The following is a 21,959-nucleotide window of genomic DNA, read 5'->3' as shown; positions in this document are numbered from 1 at the left end:
CATTTTTAACTTCATAACTCTTTGGTGATTGCATAGATCCTGTGTGCTGTTGTGTTGTTGAAGCTTTGTCAATTATCTTGGCTACATAGGAGTCTGAACATATCATGATGTAAACTGTAACTACAACTTGTTTGCAGAGGCGGTTATTCTAGTTAATCATCTGTTGTGTCAGCTTTGAATGGTTAAGTGTTGAACACTGAAAATAGGTCATAAAAGCACCAGGCAGGAAACAGCTAAAAAATAAAATGGTTGCCCCACGTAACTTGTTCTTTTGTTGAAGGGCAAAAATCACCAAATGTAATCTTTTAAACAGCTCCGGAGGTTGCCAGTAAGTGTTGCTTAATCCCACTTTGTGACCCCCTGCTGTGCAGTGTAGGGATAAAAGAAAGAGAAGCAGCTTATATAAACCTTGGAGAATAGTGCAGCAGCAAGATTCACAAGGGACAGCAGATAAGAACAAATCAGAGAAGCCTGCCTGACCTCTGCGCAGAAGGTAAGAAATTCAGTGATCGGCGTAGTTCTCTAAGTCTGAGAAGTGTCAATCAGGGTGAAGAACTATGACGACATTTGAGGTTAAACTAAAGAAAATGAGACGGTAAAATAGAAAATAACATGCTTAAATGTGCAATATTTTTCCCCTCAGAATGGCTTCAAAATCCTTGGCGCTGTGGCTGCTTCTCGTCGGTGCAGTGTTGTCACAGGGCCACTGTCAGCACTGGTCATATGGACTCCACCCGGGAGGGAAGAGGGACGTGGACAGCCTTTCAGACACACCGGGCAATGTAAGTATAAATCTATCTTATAGCGCCTCACACTTTTCCTAAGCCCATCTTTCAATATGCACATAATCAATGTGGGTTTCTGGGTTTTTTTTGTCCTTCAACAGATAATTGAGGGGTTTGCACACTTGGACACACCTTGCAGTGTTTTTGGTTGTGCAGAGGAATCACCTTTAGCCAAAATCTACGGAACAAAGGGATTTCTTGTGAGTTTAGCTTATTTGCAATTCTGTGTTTAATTTTTTCTCTGTCTTTTTAACACCTCATGGCTCCGACAAAGTTTTAATTTAGTCTCACAGATTTCATGTTTTGTTCTCTTTTAGGGCAGTGTCAGCGTCAGAGAAAACGGACGAGGAACGTACAAAAAATGACGATTATTTGATTCTACAATAAATATTTATTAGCATGTCACTGTTTTTTTGGGTGATTGCTTGACACGGTTTATATTCACATTAGAAATACAAGCTACAGATTTACTTTACCAAATACATGTATGTTTGTGCTATTATAAGCAAATATGCCTTCTTTGTTTGTTTGCTGATTTGTTTTTTTTTTCAAATACAGATTCACCTCATTGTCATGAAGAGCTTACATTTCCTATACAAATTTGATTTTTGTTCCAGCAGTTAAAAAAAATTCCAGATAAAATGAAAAAATAAAAAAAACAACAATACAATGACTTACAGCTGGTGTTGTCTGTAGACTTAATATGGGCTTGTGTGTGTAAAATGAACAGCAGGCAGAAAAACTAAGGAGTTTAATTTGGGGTGTTTAATGGCCTTAGATGTGCTAAACAGGAAGATCAGAGTGTATTTTATTGCATTTGTAAGTACTTAAGTGTAGCTGAATTAGTTTGGCATCTCAACAAAGAGTAAGAGTACCGTTCATTTTCAGTTTTCTCGAATGATAGGAGTGTTATATACACTTTGGAAAGTAAAATCTGACATGTAATTAGTTTTTGGTTTTAGTTTTTTAGGCTAGCAGCAGAAAAAAACTGTGAAATAACAGCACAGCTCAAAAGAAGGGCAATAGTCTGAGAAAAAAAAAATCAGTTGTCAATGTCACAAATTTGCGAGAAAACAGATTTCAGTGTAATACGATCACTTAATGAGTATGTTAAAGTCCGGATGCTCGTGATAATCCTGTGACTCTGGGCTATAATCAGGAGTATTTTCTTATTGCTAAATCCAGTAACTAAGTATAATTCTACAAGTTAATTCACTGCAGGCACTGTCATGGCAGGCGGTAGCATCTGTATGATGAGGTTGATCCAAAGTGATGTGAATAAAGCCTCACTATTTTTATGACTATTTTTTTCTCACAAATTTGCAAATTTATAAACTCAGACAATAGAATAGATTTTTTTTTTCTCAGAAATCTGTAACTTAATAAACTTGAGAATATCCAACTTATTTCCTAATAAATTTGCAACATTAATCTTGGAAACTGAGATGATTTTTTTTTTCTTAGAATATTGCCCTTAATGAAAAAATAAATCTAAAGTGGCCCTTATATGCCGTCATATGAAGGTGACATGATAGCTGACAGGCAGAAAAGTAGGGAGGCCAGGCTGTGTTCACTTTTTCGTAAAAGAGAGTTTGAAACAGAACCTCAGTTCTTACTATACTGTGAGAAATTTCATATTTTGAGAGAAGGTTTGCTTTGGAAAAAAAAATCCTGAGTTTATATATATCACCCTGAAGCTCAGAAGGCTGAGGTCTAAAGCAGCATGTTGTAAGACGGAGGAGGGAGAGAGAGAGCTTGCATCAGGGAGATGGACAGCTCAGGAGATCAGACACCTGACGGAGGAAGATGTGCACTTTTATCCTCATAAGCTCTCCTCAAAAATCAAGAGTAAAAGGAGATTCTGGGGCCTCAGAAAGAAGATGAAGGCCAGACAGTGATAGCAAAAACGACGTTACTGTTTGACTGGCTCCGACGGGAAAACATGAAAGAATCATTTTTTGTTTGCTCCCTCCTCTGTCCTTTGTCTCCCTCCTTCATCTCCTTCATCCTCCGTCTGTGGACCATCTAACCTCAAACTTTCATCTTCCTCATTTACACATCTAACTCCTCTTTAGGTCACTGAGTTTACCGTTTCCTTTTTGTCTTTAATATGTCAGGGACACAGGACTGGTATCTAGCAACATCACTGCCTTCCTCTACTCTTTCCATCTTTTTTCTCCCTAATTCATCTTTCCATCATTACCTGGTGTCCTCAACCATCCATCTTTCCTCCCTCTCTTATATCTTTGCCCCTCTCACAGCTACGTCTCCTGTCATTAGTCTTAACTTTGTGACAGTCAACCAAAGTACCAAGCACTGCCCAACGGCTGGACCAACTTTCTCATTTTACAGCTAAACAGTACACTAAAATATGTTTCTGAAAACATTTGAGGTGAGAAACAGGCAATGCAGTCACAGATTCTTGATTGCTATTTGATCAGCGCTGCCCTGTTTGACAGTCTGACCTTGAGTGGTGACTGACACGATTGGCAGCTGTGTTAAAGACTCCTCCGCTTTGAATGTTTTTTTGTGTGTGGTTAGACCTTTAGAAGCACTGCACGGCAATAGAGTCGGCAGAGCAGCCTGGATATAGTTTCAGCAAATACAAAAAACTTTTTTAAAAAAGTTACCCACTACGGTGTTAACTATGGCTTTTCCTCTACACGTTTCCCTAATATTCTTTCTATCCCTCAACTTTCTCATACATGTCTCCATATTTTTTTCCATCTTTCATCTCTCTCCTTCACTCATCCACCCTTCCTCTTCTTCATCTTCCCATTGTGACCCATCTATTCTCACTTTTTCCTCTCCATCCTTTACACTTCTCACTTCATCTCCCTCTTTTACTCATCTTCTCTATCATTATTTTATCTTTCCTTTTATCACCCATACGCCCACACTTCACTTCCTCAACCATCCATCTTTCCTCTCCTACATTACCTCCCTCTCCCATCTATATTTTCTCCATTTTATTTTCCTACCCTTTACATCTCCAGCCTCCTTATACCCTCAGTGTTCCATCATTTCCATCAGTCAACTTCCTTCCTCCCTCTCCCGTCCAACTTATCTCATTTTTGACTTCCTCTCTTTACCTTTCATCTCTTCCCATCCACTTTCTTCCTGTATTTACCTGTTTGTTAACTCTTTTCATCTTGTCTCCTCCCCTCTTCCATCCACCCATCCCTTGCTTAATGGTCCGTCCTTTACCTTCCTGTTCTTTTTATCTTTTATTCCTTCCTTTACCCCTCCTCTCTCCACCGCTTCTCATTTATCATCTTCCTCCCATCTATCTTCCTCAGCTTCTTTTTCCTTTACTCCTGCACCAGTCTTCCATCGTCCTTCTTCTGCCCATCTGTTTACTCCTCTTATTCTTTCTATCTTCCTTCCTTGATTTGTCTGTCAGCTCCTCCTCTCTTTCATCGTCCCCTCTGTCCCATCCAACTATCGCCTCTTTGAACTTCCCTTGCCGTCACGCCTTTACCTATCAAACTTTCTTTTCTCTCATCCTCTTCCATGCGCCTCTCCCCCTTTCTATTGCTTAGTCCTCCTGTACCCCCTTCTCCTGTGCTGTACCTGGGGCATTCTCCAATCTTCATCTTCTTAATTCCTTTACCCCCTAACTGTTTATCTCTCTCATCTCCTTTCATGTTCCTCTTCTCCTTTTATTCATTACTGTATGTACTTGCGATTAACTCTTGGATGGGAGATGGAGGAGTGCTCTTTATTCTTCATTTTCGTCTACTCATTCTGCCTTTCTATCCCTCATCTCCCATTGTATACCTTACCTTGCTTCCTACCCTATCCATCCTTTCTCTTTCATTTTACCTTCTTTCCCTCTCCACTTTCCTCTAACTTCTTTTCTGCCCTTCCAAGTGACATAAGTTAGTAATGACGGGCCCCAGTGCAGGCTATTATAATGGGGCCATGGGCTCCTATATATGAAACACACAAACACACACACACCCACACACACACACAATTATGCGTATATATAATATACCAACCATGTGTTGGATTTTACAGTGGGAATGTGTTACCTCGGCTGTTGTATTTGCAGAGTACAGAGGTCAAAGAGAGTCATCAGAAGCGTGGACAGTGCTGTGACTGTCGAAGTTCTGAAATGTGACAACAAGCCCCTGAGAGCTGAGGAGCTGTCCATTTCACCATGGTGCTGAAACCACTGCCGCCTTTTTTAGGCATTTTTTGTACAATAACCTCACGAGTCATGACAACCGCACTCCTCTTCTACATAGAGGCAAGAGAGAGGAGAGCTGCAACACTTATAAACAAACAACACCATGTCCCGAAAACAGGCAAGCGACAGCAGCACATGCACAGTTTACCCACATCAGATACTTCAAATCCCTTTGAAAAGGTACTTGTACTCACCTGTTTGAATGGTTCTGACTCCGTCTCTGGCTGGTTCAGCCTGCAACAGAAAATAGATCAATATAATGGTTATCTCATGCTAGGAATAGCCAGCATCTACTAGGCTATTAGTTAGCTTTCCATAATAATTCATCAGCTGGCTATCCACCTGGTATGGTATGAACAGTCAATACTGCACTGTCAATACTTCCACCCTTCCTCACTGTCATTTTTCTTCCTTTCCTCTCTTTAATCCTACCGTATGGCCCTCTCCCAATCCCTCTTTTTCGGTTTCATCTCCTATAATCATCATCATATACATCTCCCATCCGGTGTTTGACTTTCTTTCCCTTCTTCATCTCCTTTTCCCTCACATCATCTCTACCCCTCCTGCATCTTCCTCACTGCCCCATCCCACTCTTCATCTTTCTTTACCTATTCAACCTTCATCTCCATGTCCCCACCCCCTCTCATCCACTCTCTTCTCTTTCATATTCCTCCTGTTTCCCTCAGTTTATTGCCTTTCATCCCAACACTTCCTCCGCTTAATCCTGTCTGATTAACCCCTCCATATCCTTCACAGATGCGAGGTATAGATATAGGGATAGGCTCATCCTTCCCTTCCTGTGGTTTCTTGATCACTGAAAAAAAGAGAATTCTTAACCAACTTCAAATAATTACTTCAACTGCTAACACACAAATGAATCAACTCCATCTCAAAGAAATTATGTTAATTTAACTTAACACAGTTCTAAAAAATCTTTCATATGTGTTGCTATCTGGAGTGATAATTAATTAATTATTGAAGCTGGTTAACAAGTCTCTTTTTCTCAGTGAAGATGAAAGACCGAAAGACAAAGAAAGATGAGATGAAGATGGATGGAGGATTAATGGAAGGAAGTATGGAGAGGAAAGGAGGGAAAATGAAGGAGAAAAGGGTGGATGGGTTGAGGTGGGAGATGGAGAGGTAAACAAGGAGAACAAGGAGAGGAAGAGTGGAGGGGAGATTCAATAAGATGAAAGACAGAAAGAGAGGTTCGAAGAGGGCCCACAGCTATCCATCCTGTATTTCGTCCTCTTTCTGTCTCTCCTGTTCTCAACAAATTGTTTTCTCCTTCAGTGTTTTCTTCATTTTTTTCCTGCCCAGGGACTATAGCTCACCTAAATGGAATGCACTCATCAGAAACTACACCTGTGCCTTTGACATGTCAAAATATTCTAACACTGATAGGGCTTATGAAAAAAAATTAAACTTCTTGGGTCACATTGACCCATGGCCAGCACAAGAGGAAGATACTAAAAGTTCAGAATAGTTTTAGGGCCATTCCCAAAATCTGTATAATATGTATTTGTATAATACATTATATTATCAAGTAAAGTGCACTTTGTCCTAAATGTATTTTCAAGATACATCATATAAAACTTCAATATACCAAGAGCACTGAAAAAAAACAAAACAACATTTTGGAAAACACAAAAACATTTCACAAGGAGCAGATACATGTTGTAGTGTTTTGGGTTTTGTTTTCTGAAATATTGCAGTGTTTTCTGAAACGCTGTTTTGTTTTCTGACATGTTATTTTGTTTTCTGAAATATTGTTGTGTTTTGTAGTGCCACCATAGTTACTAGATACAGTGCTATTTTTTTTCAAATTATGTTCAATTTTAATAAGTTACAACATGTAAATGGCACTTTTTCGGCTGAACGTCCGTTTTGTCCTTTTAGAAAAAAAATAAAACCAGGTAATTTTTGCCCAAACTCCACACAAAGGTGAACTGATCAGAGGCTCAGTGCTCAACCACCAGATGTCACCACAAAACAACGAAGTTTCTACTCCCTCAATGCTGTGGTATATTCATATCTGTCTGATCCATAAAATAATGTGCCATAAAATCCAAATGTAGACAATCAGTCTGACTGCGATTTTATTTACAGTGTCATCCATAGGGCTGGATCAGATCCTGTCGATACTTTCTGTAATTTAATGCACTTTATTGTATTTGTTCACCATGAGGACGTGTGTCTGAGGCCAATTTATTGTAGTGTAATTGCTCATTGCTTGCTTGGCTTGTTTCGCGCACACACTCCACGGTCTCCATTTGATTATCAAAGTGCTTGTTCACGGTTGGATAAGCAACATGAAAATGATTTGACCAGGCGACACGTGTGTGTGTGTGTTTGCCAATAGCGTATGGAATTTAAACAAACTGAATAACAAATCGAAGTTCATTCATCATGGAGATTTGACAGTGATACAACAGCCGGTAATATCCTGCGGACCGGCGTGTGAGGAGGTCCTGCTCTTATCTCCAATGGAAAGTGTGTTTTTCAAAGTAGTTCAATCAGTCGGTCACTCTGCTGTCACTCAGCAAACACACAAGACAGAAAATCACTTCCACTGGTTTCACAATGTCGATGAGATCGCAGCTACTTTTGTTGAGCATACACCTGACACCATATGGGTCAAGTATTGTCCTTTATCGAAAGGGATTTGATAAGCGATTAATACTACATAGCAAAGACAATAGCGCAGCAGGACATAAAATATTGACTCAAGATCAGTACAACAGCTCTCACCTACCCCCATTTTAATATCATAGACATCATATAATAAGCATTACTTTCAGCAAGGAACATTATTTACTTTTTTTTAAAAGTGGAAATGTCAAAGTAGCCCTAACATGAATGCATGTTTGGCAGAGACCCTTAGAGAGGCAGGTGCTGTGTACTGAAATTCAGTGTAACGTTATAACAAACCGCATCATACTATTGTCATTGTTCCCCCACACAATGAAGTTAGGTGGGGATTATGATAACTAAACATGATAAATTATGAACATGTTACACTGTCATTTGAGCTGACTTTTCCTTTTTCTAAAAAAAAAAAGCATAGGATTTACATGAAATTTGACAGGAACAGCACAGCAATCCTTTGAAAATTCCACACAACCTATTGAGGATTTTTTTTAATGATGAGGAAATTCTGACTTTGGCGCTAACTTTTTTAAAATAAAGAAAAAAATATGGTAATGTAAAATAATAATTGGATTTCATATAATGGGTGCATTAAAGCTGCTTTATTTGGTGTATCAGGTGTAAGAAGTTACTGCTGAAATAAAGGTCTTTCTTCATCTTTCTTTTAGGCCACTTAAAGCAACCTGCCCCGTAACACCAAGAATAGACAGGCATCAAAATCCAAGCAGCAGCTGGCTTGACTATGTCATTTTATTAATAGCTAAATCTGGCATGAATTGATAAATGATTTTCTTGATAAGGGCCACAGAAAGGCCTTCACAAAAAAGGAAAAAAAAAGAAACCAGAAAGTTTGCCTTGACAAAAGGGCACTTTGGACATGAAGGGGCAAAGGGGCACATGCTTAAGCACCCTAAGCCTCCCCCTCTGCATGTGCCTGATGTTTGAATTAATAAACAGATCTATCAGGCACACGCTGTCAGCACCCCCTGGCCTTCATCTGCAAAATATCAGCCAAATTACTATTAAATGTACCAACCAGGAAAAGACTCAAAGTGACCACAAAATTATGCAAAGTAACTGCAAAGAGACACAAAATAACTAAAAAGGCCTTTGAAGAGACACAAAACCTCAAAAAGATGCATCATGATTACAAAGACATGCAAAACAACAAAAAAGGAGGCCAAACCACAAAGTCTGTTTGTGTTGCTCTCATGAGTTGGTGGGGCCTTTTGCATATCCGTGCCCAGGGGCCCACTGTCTCATAATTCGCCCGTGCTTGGGTTATTATAGAAAAGATTTAGACGACCACAGTGGGCCATCTGATGTTTTCAAACAACACTATAATTAAGACAATTCCTGTTGGAGACATACACCCTGCTGATGTTGTGCTCCCACAGCTGTGAGGTCCACCATGTTACTTCTAATTAGTCTCATTGAGACCCATCTGAAACAGATTGAAATAATAAAAGAGAAGACTGGAACATGCAGAGGCAGGCCAGCAGTGGAGTTTACATATAAATGTTGTGTGTTTCATTCTTGCAGACTCTACATTTTGAGTCGTAATGGCGGGAAAAGCACAGGTGATGCCAATTACATTGAATGAATAGATGGGAAATATTTTATTTGCTTGCTTGCTGACAGTTAGATGGCTTGATTGATGCATTGTGTCTGTGCAATAAATGTAAGACCACCAGACAGTCAGCTTGCCGTAGCATAAAGACTGGAGACAGGGGGAAACAGCTAGACCAACTGTGACCAAAGGTAAGAGGAAATCTTCAAACAGGGCAAAGCCAGCTGCTTCCTTTAGTTTCCAGTCTTTGTGCTAAGCTAAACTAACTGGCTGCAGGTTGTTTCTATATATTTGCAGTATAGATGTGTAAGTGGTATCAACCTTCTTATCTCACAAGAGAGTGGATCAACATGTTATTCTAAACTATTTGTGAAACTCTTTCTTTCAATATTAGCTTAGCATACAGACTAGGTGCAGGCGTAAATAGTCAGCTTTATCAACTTAACATATCCACCTATTAGCACCTCTGAAGTTCACTAATCAACATGTTATTTATCGTTTGTCTAATCCATACCTAGGCTATACCTTGCAATGATAATTCACCGTTTAACAGAGGGTTATGTATGCTTATTATTTGGCTGCGTCAAGTAGTTCCTGAGTCTCCACTAGATGCCTAGAAGAGTGGTTCCTAACTGGTCCAGTCATGGGGTCCAAATTTATCCTTAGTCATCAGTTCAAGGTCCAGGAATTTATATTAAATAAATAAAACAGTAAATGACCACATATTCAGTTTCATTTCACAAAATGTAAGCAACACATTGGCTTGGAGGACAAAAAAATAAAACATATTGCAGGAATTAACAGAAACTGCACTTCAAAATAAAAACTCAGCGATAGGAATTCCCTGTACTTTAAAATAAAGTGAGTTTTTTACAAACTTGACACATTCATGGAACTTGTGGTCCATTCAGAATGGACTTGCGACCCACTTCTAGACTGCGACCCATCAGCTGGAAACCACTCGCCCAGAATATGCTCCAAACAAAAACGTAATCCGAAATATAACCCCCAGTAAAGCAGCAAGTTGGCGCACGTTTTGTATGGCTTCAACAAATAAATTATACCATATTAATTCTGGCTAAGCAATCTGATTGGACAGGAAGCGTTCTATGAGTGCTATTATAGGGTATAACATCACTGGGACTTTTAACAACACATGTATCACTTCACTTTACAGGTGGTCTAAACCAGTGGTGCTCAACCAGTGGATCCAGAGAACCCAAGAGGTCCTTGAGCAAGTTTCAGGTGGTCCCCAGAAAATGTGGAATATTATCATTATCCACATATTTAATTCACTATAGAAGTGAGCCCAGTGTGAGTAAGAGTTATAATAGTGACTGTTTTGATTATAGGTTTTAATTTAATTGTACAAAAATAGAATTCTGTTCTTGGTTATATTTAACTACTAAGATATTTTTTCAGATGGAGATCCCTGAAGCGAAATTTTATCAAATGGGGGCCTGTGACCTAATGTGTATCAATTTAGGGTGCCATTGCAGAAAAAAGGGTGAAGAAATTAATGGTTTAACTCAGTAGTTAAACCATTAATTACAATAACCATTAATTGGGCTATATTAATGATCATCAAAACAAACAAATTTCCACAACTATCATTTGAATTGAATTATGAATGGTAGTCAGAAAAGGGAGAATGGAAGAAAAGAAGCCTCAATAGTTACTGCAAACCCACAGGTGTGCTCATAGGACATCAGCCGATGTTGCAACGTACTCTCTGATCAGCTGTTAACTCATCAGAATCCACACAGGCCTATTTCACTTGCTGCACAATAAGTAGAAGATACAGATAAATGTACACAATACAAAGTAGCTGACCTGCGGTAATGCGTAACGTAGCAAAGCTAGTGTGCAGGAATGTCCACAGTCCAGTCCCAGTCCAGTTGCGGAACTATCTGTGCTTGTGGAGCCAAATAAATGATTAAACAAACAATATTATTATTGTGGGTTATTAGTGTTAACTAGTACATGATGCTTGTAGAACTGCTGAATAAAAGCACTATCACACCCGAAGTCGTGCTGTTGTACTAAATATCAACACAGCTGTGATTATCTTCGGCACTCAGCCTGCGGGCTTATGCCTGCAACCGAATCATAGACAGCTGTCACCCACAGTGTTTATGTTAAGATAGCCATCTCCTAGCTCAAGGTACATATTTGCTGACAAGACAAGAAAGTGAATAAGCACCACTCCACTAATGCCTTTCTCCCAAGTGTCTTGGTAAGCAATGCTAATGAATCAGCATGCAAATTCCAAATTCTGGACCCTATGCATAAGCAGTCTCTGTGGGCACCCATCCTTCCTCTCTTGATCCATGTCTCACACACGCACCTTTTCATTTTTATTTATTGTTTTATTTTTTACACATCAGTTTGACTTCTTTCCCTTTCCCTTCATTTCTTTTCCAATTAGTACATCGGTGCTCCAGGGGCATAAACAGTCAGTCACTTGGCTTTAACTCCGTTTAGAGACAAACCCAAACGCAAGGGTGGACTAAACCATTGTGCACCTTTAACGGGTGTGAGGGAGCTTCCACAATTTTTTATTTTTTTTTTTTACACAAAGTTCAGTCTTTCAACCAATTTATTTAACCAGTTTTAATTTAGTTATGGCACTAATTACTTAGAAATAAAAAAATTGCAAACAAACCAAACCCCCTCCGGATTGGGGTTGGTAGTCAGTCCTACTCCTCCCCCACCTCCCCAATACAACACCCGTGTGCACGGTAAATTTGGCCCCAGCATACCTAAATGGAATACATCATTAACAATTATTATTTGCACCTGTGCTTTTCCTGTTATGACATGCTGAAGAAATCACTATTACTTAACAGTTACAGCTAACAATTCTACTAACTTGATAAACCAATTCAAGTCAAAAGGAAAAGTACTGTATGTGCCATCCCCAGCTGTAAATATTACATCTCACTTTCTTTGTCGTCCTTCTTTTTAACCGAGAGAACCATCCGACTGAGTTGGTTCCACTAGAACTGCTTCAGCCCGGCGCAGCATCTGTGTCAGTGTTTAATAAAGTGCCTTTAATAGCTTGGTGCTCTGTGTCAGTTTGAAGGAAGCCCATAGAAACCCCTGAGGAAGCTGTAACCAGGCAACTAAAGCAAGCTGTGGTCTGCCTATTTTCTTCTGATCAGAGAAAATGGAAGGTCAGACGCAGAGACCAAATCCTAAATTGTCTGGGCAAGATTATAGAGATGAAAGAATTTCTTGTTCATCTATTTTAAAAATCCATCTATATATCCATCCATCCATAAACAATCCTAAGGAAAAACTGGCCAACGCCAATTAGGGGGTTTCTATTCCTGGCTTTCAAGTCTGCTTGTGTTATGCAAGACAAAGCTGCACTCGTGTTTGTGTGTATGTGTGTGTTATTAATACTACAGGAGACAAAATTGAGGCCCAGGAATATCTTCCCAGAGACAATGGATATTTCTAGATTTATTTAAAAAAGCTGAGGACTGTTTTGCCTTATATTAATCTTGGAGAATTAACCCTTTGAAACATGAGCAAATTGGCTTGGTTTTCTTTAAAAACATGGGAAGAAGGCAGAAAAAATAACCCCAAAATTAGAAAGAAATAATAAAAAGTACAAGAAAATTACCTAAAAATAATTTTAAAAACAAAACAGCAACAACAAAACAAGGAAATTACCTGGAACAAGTGCTTAAAATTATATATAATATATATAATTCTGTGAGATCATTTCATATCTGTAATTATGAATATCATAGGTTTAGTTTTCCTTTGCTTTTTTAAAATAATTTTCTAAATCTACATTTCTTGCAATCTGAGGAACATTTCTTAACAAGTTGCTCATTGCCTTTTTTCCCATGTTTTTGACAGAAATCGCACCACTTTGCTCAGGGTTCAGAGATTTGAATACTTCTGAAAGGTGTCTGAATGCAGCACAAGAAAAGTGATGTCGCTCCAGGTTTCAAAGGGTTAACTGTGTATAACCCAAGTCCGACTCATCAGCGGCCTGGCGCAACATTCATTCTGTTATGATATCCAAACTAATAAACAGCTAAAACCAGGAAATGCACAGTGAAATAAACCCTCCCTCACAGAGCTAAAAAAAAAATCAGGGAGCGCCTGATTTAAGGGAGACGTATTGGAGCAATTCAACACAGAGAGAACAAGGGAATATCGACTGAGCTGATCTATGTGTTTGACCCCTAGAAGAGCCACCTGTCAGTTTCGGTGCGCCATAGAGATGTTAGCATGTATAATGCCACGATTAGGATTCCAGAGGCAGCAGTCCAACTCCCTCTGACCTTTTCATCTGCCAGAACAAAAAGATTAGTTCCCTCTCACATGGGGATCAAAGGTGCATGAGGCCAATGACTTTGTCTGACATTATTGCATACAAGATTTTGTACTGAAAAAACCTTTTGTTGCATATCTACACTGTGACATCTTATGATTTATATCACCGTTTCTCATACTCAGTGTGGACCCTGCAGATCCACATTATGTAGTATACATCTTTAAATATTTTTATCTTTACAAGCGGTGGCTGGGGAGGATTCACACATCAGGGAAAGAGTTTTATTTTTAAGAGTTCTATAAAGCAACAAAAAGAAAGCTGTCATGGGAATAAGATAAAACAGGGTGAATTATACCCTCTTCTTACAGTAGCAAGGCAAGCAAAAAAAAAATGTGACAGAAGAAAATGTAAATGCTCAAAACAACAGCTTGAGGAAAATCTCTTGCCAACGATGTAGTTCACGTTGTTCCTGTGATCTGGAGAAATTGCTTCGATGAGATTCTCTCTAAATGAAAATGCAGAGCGCCAAGATGCTAATCTTTTCTGGAACTGCTCCACTGACAAGGAGAGTCTGGCCCTGTGGACTCATTAAGTGTTTGTCTTCAGCCAAGCTTAATTTCATAGTGCAGTAATGTGCCCATAGCCCCACAGCAGTTACTTGGGTAACAATGTAAAACGGCATCATTTAAGTCCCACTCATTGTTGAGTGTCGCTGGAGTACGTCGGCCTCTGGCATCTTGAGTCTTTTCTTCCAAAGAAAATGAACTCCTTCATTCAGTGGTAAAGGAGAGACAGGTGAGAAGAAGGAAATGTAGGAGAAGAGAGGGGATTGACAGGCTGCAAAGGTCAGCTCAGGAGAAGACAGCGGAAGCATGTGGTCAATTATGCCTTCAAGGACCTCTGAGAGTGCTTTTATGGACTGAATCGCCCTTGAAAAAGAGTTTGGTGGGTTCTGTGTGACGCTGTCAGGGTCACAAACAGGTTCGGCTTTTTCTGTTAGGTGTAGAAAACATGCTACACTTGCCCTTCTGACATGATCATCAAAGCTAAAAGGCCCCTGACAGCAACAGTTTTACTCTTTTATATCCCTTTAGTTGATATATATCTTCTAGTATAACTGCTAACATGCGCCAACAGCAGCAAGAATATTGAGCACAATTCCCACTGATCTCTCATGCTGTTTTCTGCCCTCCCCATGCTGTTTAACATCTAACGCACCAAACACAACACTGATTTATTCAACACTACAAGCACATCGAAAATTTGTTGTGATCTCAGACTTCTCCCTGAATAATGCACACAGAGGCGGAACACTGAATTTGACCTCAGACAGAAACAAAAAAATTGAAATACTGACTTCATAGAGGATATGTTTTCTCCTACACCAATTGCAACAGCAGTGGAGAGTGGTGATTGACTCATGTGTAAGCACATCAGCGCTGTAATCTCTGGGGATCCTAAAAGTGGAATGGCCTGGTCTTAGTGCACCATTCTTACCTCTAATGGGAGACTTAGGGCCAATCAATTATCTGGTAAAAGCTGATACTTATGTAGATGAGCTGACCTGAAAGGAGACAGTGGAAAATCTATTCTGTCCTTAAAGTCCAGGTAAAGCAAAACCAGTTATTTCTTTTTAAACACATTCTAAATATTAGAAAAAAATGTTGAAAGCACGTAAAATGACTGATATCTGTATTGTAGTGAAATGTGTTTTGGGCAGGCCTGAAAGTCCGCTTGATGACTAACTCCATAGCACAAAGCACAAACATCCTCAGAGCTGAAGAAGGAGAAGCTTTGCAGACTTCCGTTAGCAGAAATTTGCAAGCACAACGTCCATCCACGTCCCCCAAAACCAAAGAACGAGTTGCCTTGTCACCCTTGTCCTCGAAGCTGAAGAACGAGCTGCCACGCCGCTACGGACTCTCGTTGGCAGCTAACTAAGCAGCACAAAGAACACGCTTCCCAAGAGCTGAAGGATGAGCTACAACAACAGATACAATCTCTCGTTAGCAGGTAAACCAGTAGCACAGTAAAACACATCCTGAGCTAAAAAAAAAACAGCAGCTAACCTTAGCACAAAGTTACAGTGAGCAGTAACTGCCATTGAGCCGGGTAGCTACATCAACTAAACGGCACGTTATTGATGGATATTCTGCTTGTGTTTATATGATTGAGGAATTTAGCCGCCTGGTCTTTAAATGTATTTATTAGACTGAAAGATATAAGGGGGGTTGTTGAATGTAGCGAATGAACGGAACGACACTAATATGTAATAAAATGCTACGAGCTCTAACATTCATAGTAACCGTAATATAGTTTCAGTTCCTTGAGCCAACCTCCACAGCGTCTCAGAGCAGAGAATACTGCACATTTATCCAATTTTCAAACCTAATTTTACGTACTTGGTGATTTTTTTTTAATAATTCAAATTTGGCTAGGTGGTTAATAACACATTTTGCTGTGGTGTGACAGACTCAATAAACATATTTATTTTTCCTTTACCCAGACTTTATCACACAAAGAGAAAGAAAGTTTAGCAAACCCAAGAATTTAAAAAAAGCAAACGCAGTACAAGAATTACAAACAACAAAAATTAGCAAAAATTATGACTCATCAAACCAAATATTACAACATAGACGTTATAATTAAAGATGATAGTAAATATTTTAATTCAGTTCAATACCACAAACAGAAGTGACTTACAACAAGTTTCCTAGGAGATATCTGCAATGCTACACAGTGCTCTTGATTCCCCACCACACCATAAACTATAACTGTGTCACATACATGTATTTAGTAATGTTATATACAGCAGAGGAACCTCGCTCCGACAGAGTCCTTTACTGCCTCTTTTATTTTGTTTTATGGCACTTGATGTATGGTTGTTGAATGGCACATTTTATGAGGAAAAAACATCCCACACCCACAATATAGTGAAGCACAAACCTTGGCTGACGGCATGGAATGTATACAGCTCTCGCCAAGGTTTTCTGTAAAAGATCATTATGTCGTTTGTGGTGATTTTAGGTAATAAGAAATGCATTAAGATGATGCTAGTAAATCGTCTCAGTGAACGCCTGGAGGCACATTTAATGCATTAATGTTCCCTCCTTCAGTCATGTCGAAACAGCTCAGTCGATAATCATAAACACATCACATTTTACAATCTCTGAATATTTTTACCAATACTATCAATATAAAACAGCAAAATGTGAAGGAACCCCATCCCCCTTTGTCCTTTCAGTCCTCTTGGGTGGTTTAATTTCTCACAATTAAAGCAGGTTAAAGTGAAAAGCAAACCCTTAACAGCTGATATTCATCAGAATGTGACTCCTGAGTAGATCCCAGTGCTTTGGAAAGAAATATGACAGATGTATTGCAGATCAAATGCTGTCTCTTCATTCGAGAGCATCCACAACACACGGGGAATGGACTGTACAGACTGCAGTTGCAAAAGTGCTCATGTAAAGTGCCTTCAGTAACTCGCTCTACAATGCTTAAACTTGTCCAACCTTTGCACCATCAATTTGTTATCTACTTCCTCTTACATGTGAACTCATACTGAATTGAGGGCAGCGCGCCATGCTGGTTAAGTGTCTCCAGTCAGCTCCCTCTGGACTGCTGTTGTGAGGTTTATAACTTTGTAAGTGTCAACCTCACTTTTGGATGCAACGAAGCAAGAAAAGCTCCAAAGGATGACAGAATGAGGGCTGAAGGGGCCCCGATAGTCTCTTTGTCTTTTACTGAAAAGGCTCGGATCTAAGTATTGATGCTGATTGATCCATTGCTCAAGATCGACCCCTTGGTGACCTCTGTGCTGACAGTAGAGAGCGGGACGCTCTCATACCTCTCTGTCACCCCCCAGCAGCGACAGCGCAACAGGGTAGACTTGAGTTGCTTCTGGAAATTGCTGTTGAGGAAACCGTAGATGATGGGGTTAACGCAGGTGGAGGCCATGGCTGTGAGGTGGCAGAACGAGAAAATGATGTCATGGCCACAGGACGGGATGGCCTCGTGGTTCCAGTCAAACACTGTGTTGAAGACATTGAGAGGGAGCCAGGAAAGGGCGAATGCAACCACTATGGCAACTAACATGGCGTTGATCCTCGTGGCACCTTTGTTTTTCTTTTGGGTGGTGTTCCTGCCGCGGTCCACCATGTCCTTCCTCCTCCTGAGGCGCAGGTAGACGTGCAGGTAGCAGACCATGATGAGGGCGAGGGGGAGGAAGTACTGGAAGACAAGCAAGGAGGTGGTGTAAGCTCGCCGTTCTTGAACAGATGGCCACCGCTCCATGCAAACAAGGTGGTCATTGACTGGGAAGGGGACACTCAGGTTCTGGAAAGGCAAGGTGAGCACGCTGTATGAGAGGAAAGGCACCGAGATTAGGAAGGCCACGATCCAGGTGACAGCAACGGCCAAGTAGGACTGGCCCACCATTGGCTTCCATCCAGTCGGGTGGACAATGAGCTGGTAGCGCTCCATGGCGATGAGGACGAGGGAGAAAATGGACACGGTGATTGACGTACACTGGATGAAGGGTGTGAGCTTACAGAGGACATCTCCCAGGATCCAGCGGTCCATCAGTGTGTAGATAATAGTGACTGGCAGGCATACGATGCACACGAGGATGTCGGAACAGGATAGGTTGACGATGAAGATGTTGGTGACATTGTGCATCTCTTTGTGCCGCGTGATGACAAACACCAGGCAGGAGTTCCCAATGAGACCCACTGCCATGACTGTACTGTAAGCAACGATGAGAAATGTGGTGCCACTCACTGAGAGCGAGCAGTCCTCGGTGAAATCCCATGGTATCTCTTTCCACAAGGCTTGGTTGTGATTGGTGTTGTGCTGCTGTTCCATGGTGGTTTTTTCCTGGGCTCACTTCAAACGGCAGGGATTAATTGAACTAATTTGTTTTGTCACACCTGCTGTAATTACTTCATGAACAATATTTGCATTTTCTTTCAGCTTGCCTTCATGCTTAATCTTTGGCGGTCTTTACAACAGACCTCATTTGGTGCCTGGAAAAAAAGAAAGAAAGAAAATGAAATGAAACGAGTAACCCTAAACGAATCATAAAAACTTTGAAGTTATGAACTCTTGAGATATGAAGAGGTTGGTTTATCACTCAAAATGAAATGTAGCTTCCATAAATTGCAACATGAAAAGAAATAGCTGCAAAAGCTCATTTCATTACTGGACTCTTTAAATGAGGATATGTGGCAGAAGCTGATTCTCTTGCTGCAGGATGAGTTTTTAAATCACAGCACTCCTGGATGTAATTCCACAAGTATCTTTTTGGTGTGTTTAGTGGTCCAGTTTCTCCTTTGCACACACTGGCAATGGATTCAGTATCACAAATACAGATACCTAAGAAGGTAATGATTAATATTGGTACGCATATATCATGAGAATGATTTTCCTTCTTGTCAAGGACCAGCTATAAGAGGAAATGATGCACTGATGGCGTACCATCAAGAGCACAGCACAGATCCAGACTTGGTGGCATTGCTTTAATGGCATGCTGATTTAAATTTCCATCACAATAACGTGATAATGACTGCTCCTTCAGAGACAATCATTCCCTCTCACTATTTTCTCCCCTTTTGACAGCGGGGATTTATTCTGTTTCTGTCCATAAAGGAACAGACACCTCTCATTGTCACTAAGCATTCACAATAGCATCCCGAAATCTAAAGTACATGTGGTTCTGACAATCTTCTACAAATTAATGTACTGGAAAACAGAACAGAAATACAATTTCCTTACACCAAGACCAATAACATCTGACTGGTGTGTGTGGGTGTGTGTGTATGTGCATATCTATCTATGTGTGTGTGTGTGTGTGTGTGTGTGTGTGTGTGTGTGTGTGTGCGCGCGCGCGCGTGCAGCAGTGAAAAACAGCACTGATTAACCAAGATGCTTTGCCCACGGCTCAATTCCACAGAAATGAGTTTTGCAACATGCTAACAAAATGAAATCTACAGAATTTAAAGGATTTATCGTATTTAATCGAGGACTCCGAAACGATGACAAATGTTGACAGGTGGGACATTAGTTGCCTGTGGCAGAAATGTCCTTTTACAATGTGCTGTTTCATCTGTGCTGATTACAAAGTCTTCATAACAAAATGTGAACACTCTGACCTGCAGTTAAGTACGTTACCGTCATTTGAATTCCTTTGTGGCACACAGAATTCCCTGTTAAGGCGTCCGGAAAATTAATCCCCTCCTGTATGTCAACCTGACTAAACCTGGCTGAATTTCTGTATATGTGGCCCGCATATCATGCTGCAGACTTGATGCTGAATATTTATGGCAGAATTTGGACACTTGAAGTGATGCATTTCTTGCGTTGTGTCTGGTGGTAAAGGGCATTATGGATGTAAAAAGAAAATTAAGGACATTATTTATATTTGATATGATATATATTATAAACATTATCTTCACATAAATGAATAGCCTATGAAGTCTCTGCAGAAAGACCAGTTAGAAATTATACCTAATGGCGATTTGTCTCAAAATAGACATGTTTGTAAATTGTAAATAATATTTTTAATCCGTCCTTTACATCGTCCAGTTACCCACTTTGACATGTCACAAGTCTGGATTTGCTCATGCAAAAATGAGTACAGAAATCACGCACCGACGGATGAAAAACGCATAAGGGGATGAAAAGTGTGAGTTAGTATTTGCAGCCTACCCTCGGTCTCTGCCGCTGTCCTGGACCCGCCTGTCCGCCTGTTCGCAGCTGTGTGTCTGCTCGCTCGGCTCCGGACAGGTGGAGGAGACTCCTCCGTCCTCCGGTGTAGCACCGTGTGTGCTCACTGCTCTCCTGTCGGGGGGAAAGACCGGTCACTCATTCCTACGTGAACGTCCAATAAACAGCGCTACTTTCACTTTTAGCATAATAAGGACAGCAGTCTGACCGCTAAGTCTGAAGAAAACTATAAGAATAGCTACTTTAGCTTGACAGGAAATTCAAAATAGCAGCGACATTAAAACTCACTATGCAAACACCCAAAATACCTATGAAGAAATATTACTTAAACTTAAATATTATAGTGATTGGAGGTTTGTCGTCGTGAAAAAAAAAAAAATACCGACCCTATAAAATGACATGTTTTACTTTCAGGTAACCCTCCACCCCTTAAAAGAGTTATAAGCTAGCAAAATGCCGTGTTTTAATTAGCCGTTTCTTACCGATATGTCCTTTGTTGTTGTTGTTGGACTTCCAGCGCTGCTTTGCATCAGGTGAGACACACAACAAGAGTTTTTGGTCGGAGAGGAGGTAGGAGGTGTCCTGTCAGGATCACTGATATGAACTGAGATATCTCTTAAAGCGACCTTATGCCTCAGACTCAGGCAGGGATGTGATTGGGAACATGTTACATAATAAATTCGCCGCGGCTCGCCTCGCACGCACGTATGCACGCATGCATGTGCACGCACGCGCAGGCACGCGCTCTCGCAGGGGCCAATGGGGAAATTGAGTTATTTGAAATTTGTACTCATGGTCTGTTTCACTCAAATGTATAAGCCAGCGACATTATATGATTCATTTAATCTGTTGTAAAGGGGTATACTGAGCCTTTTCATACTGAGGCACGTTTCATATATCCCCAGTGAGAAACTGCTTTAATATGACTGTAATGTAATATTGATATATGCCATTATCACAGTGCAATGTTTAAAATACCTATAGGGCTTACTGTTATTGCTATATAGCATAGATAGAGTATAATATACCTTTGTGTTCTCCATTGGGAACAATTCTTTTTAAATGAAGACAGAGTATTTTAGCTGTGAAGAAACAGAACAATACTGTTCAGAGAAATTCAAGCACAGATTTTAAGTTTTCACACCCTGCAAGGGTCTGTGGGTGCAAAGCTCTTATGAAAAGTGTGCTTGTTAAAGAAGAAGAAGAAAAACACAGAGTGCCATTTACAGAGGACATACATCATGTTGTGCTCCTATCAGTGGTGCCGCCCCCAGAAATTTTTCCTATAGCAGTGTCCAGATTTGGTAACTAAAAACCTTCGGGTGGCACACGAAAACCAAAAGCCATAACTAAACATCATAAATTTGATTATGCTGTTTTAGTGTACAGGCGGTGTTGGACATAACCCTGAAAATGTTATTTATTACTTATTTCCCTTTACTGTTTTCACATCATTACCTAACTGCTAACAGTAATTCATTACACCATTCATTATAACATCCCATTACACCCCCACAAAATTTCCTCTCAAAGTTCAGACTCTGCATGTGCGCCTCTGTGTTAATGTCAGGGTAATAGCCACTAAGCTTCAATGAGGCTAAATAGCTTGCAAACATTTTACTATCTTCTGTTGCCTGTAGTCAGTGTATTCTCATAGATCTGTCTGCAAGATTGCAAGACCATATATTAGCGACACGTTCTCATCCTAAGCCCTCACATGTCACGACTTTACATATTACG

The 21,959-nt window shown here is 40.2% G+C and overlaps 2 protein-coding genes across 2 annotated transcripts; one reads left to right on the top strand and one right to left on the bottom strand.

Annotated features, from left to right (window-relative positions):
• The first annotated feature begins 644 nt into the window (after positions 1 to 644).
• On the top strand, positions 645 to 1,150 carry LOC121944750 (progonadoliberin-1-like). The gene is made up of 3 exons (XM_042488639.1): positions 645 to 782; positions 887 to 985; positions 1,103 to 1,150. The coding sequence occupies exons 1-3, from the start codon at positions 645 to 647 to the stop codon at positions 1,148 to 1,150; spliced, it is 285 nt and encodes a 94-aa protein (XP_042344573.1).
• A 15,076-nt stretch (positions 1,151 to 16,226) lies between these two features.
• On the bottom strand, positions 16,227 to 20,793 carry npy8br (neuropeptide Y receptor Y8b). The gene is made up of 3 exons (XM_042488407.1): positions 20,702 to 20,793; positions 20,202 to 20,333; positions 16,227 to 18,520 (listed from the first exon to the last, which is right to left on the bottom strand). Exon 3 carries the CDS (start codon positions 18,357 to 18,359, stop codon positions 17,256 to 17,258), a length of 1,104 nt encoding a protein of 367 aa, XP_042344341.1. The 5' UTR covers positions 18,360 to 18,520; positions 20,202 to 20,333; positions 20,702 to 20,793; the 3' UTR covers positions 16,227 to 17,255.
• Positions 20,794 to 21,959: the final 1,166 nt, after the last annotated feature.

This window comes from Plectropomus leopardus, chromosome 6 (assembly GCF_008729295.1).
Source record: "Plectropomus leopardus isolate mb chromosome 6, YSFRI_Pleo_2.0, whole genome shotgun sequence".
NCBI lineage: Eukaryota > Metazoa > Chordata > Actinopteri > Perciformes > Serranidae > Plectropomus > Plectropomus leopardus.
This window is presented reverse-complemented; position numbering and strand designations above follow the sequence as displayed.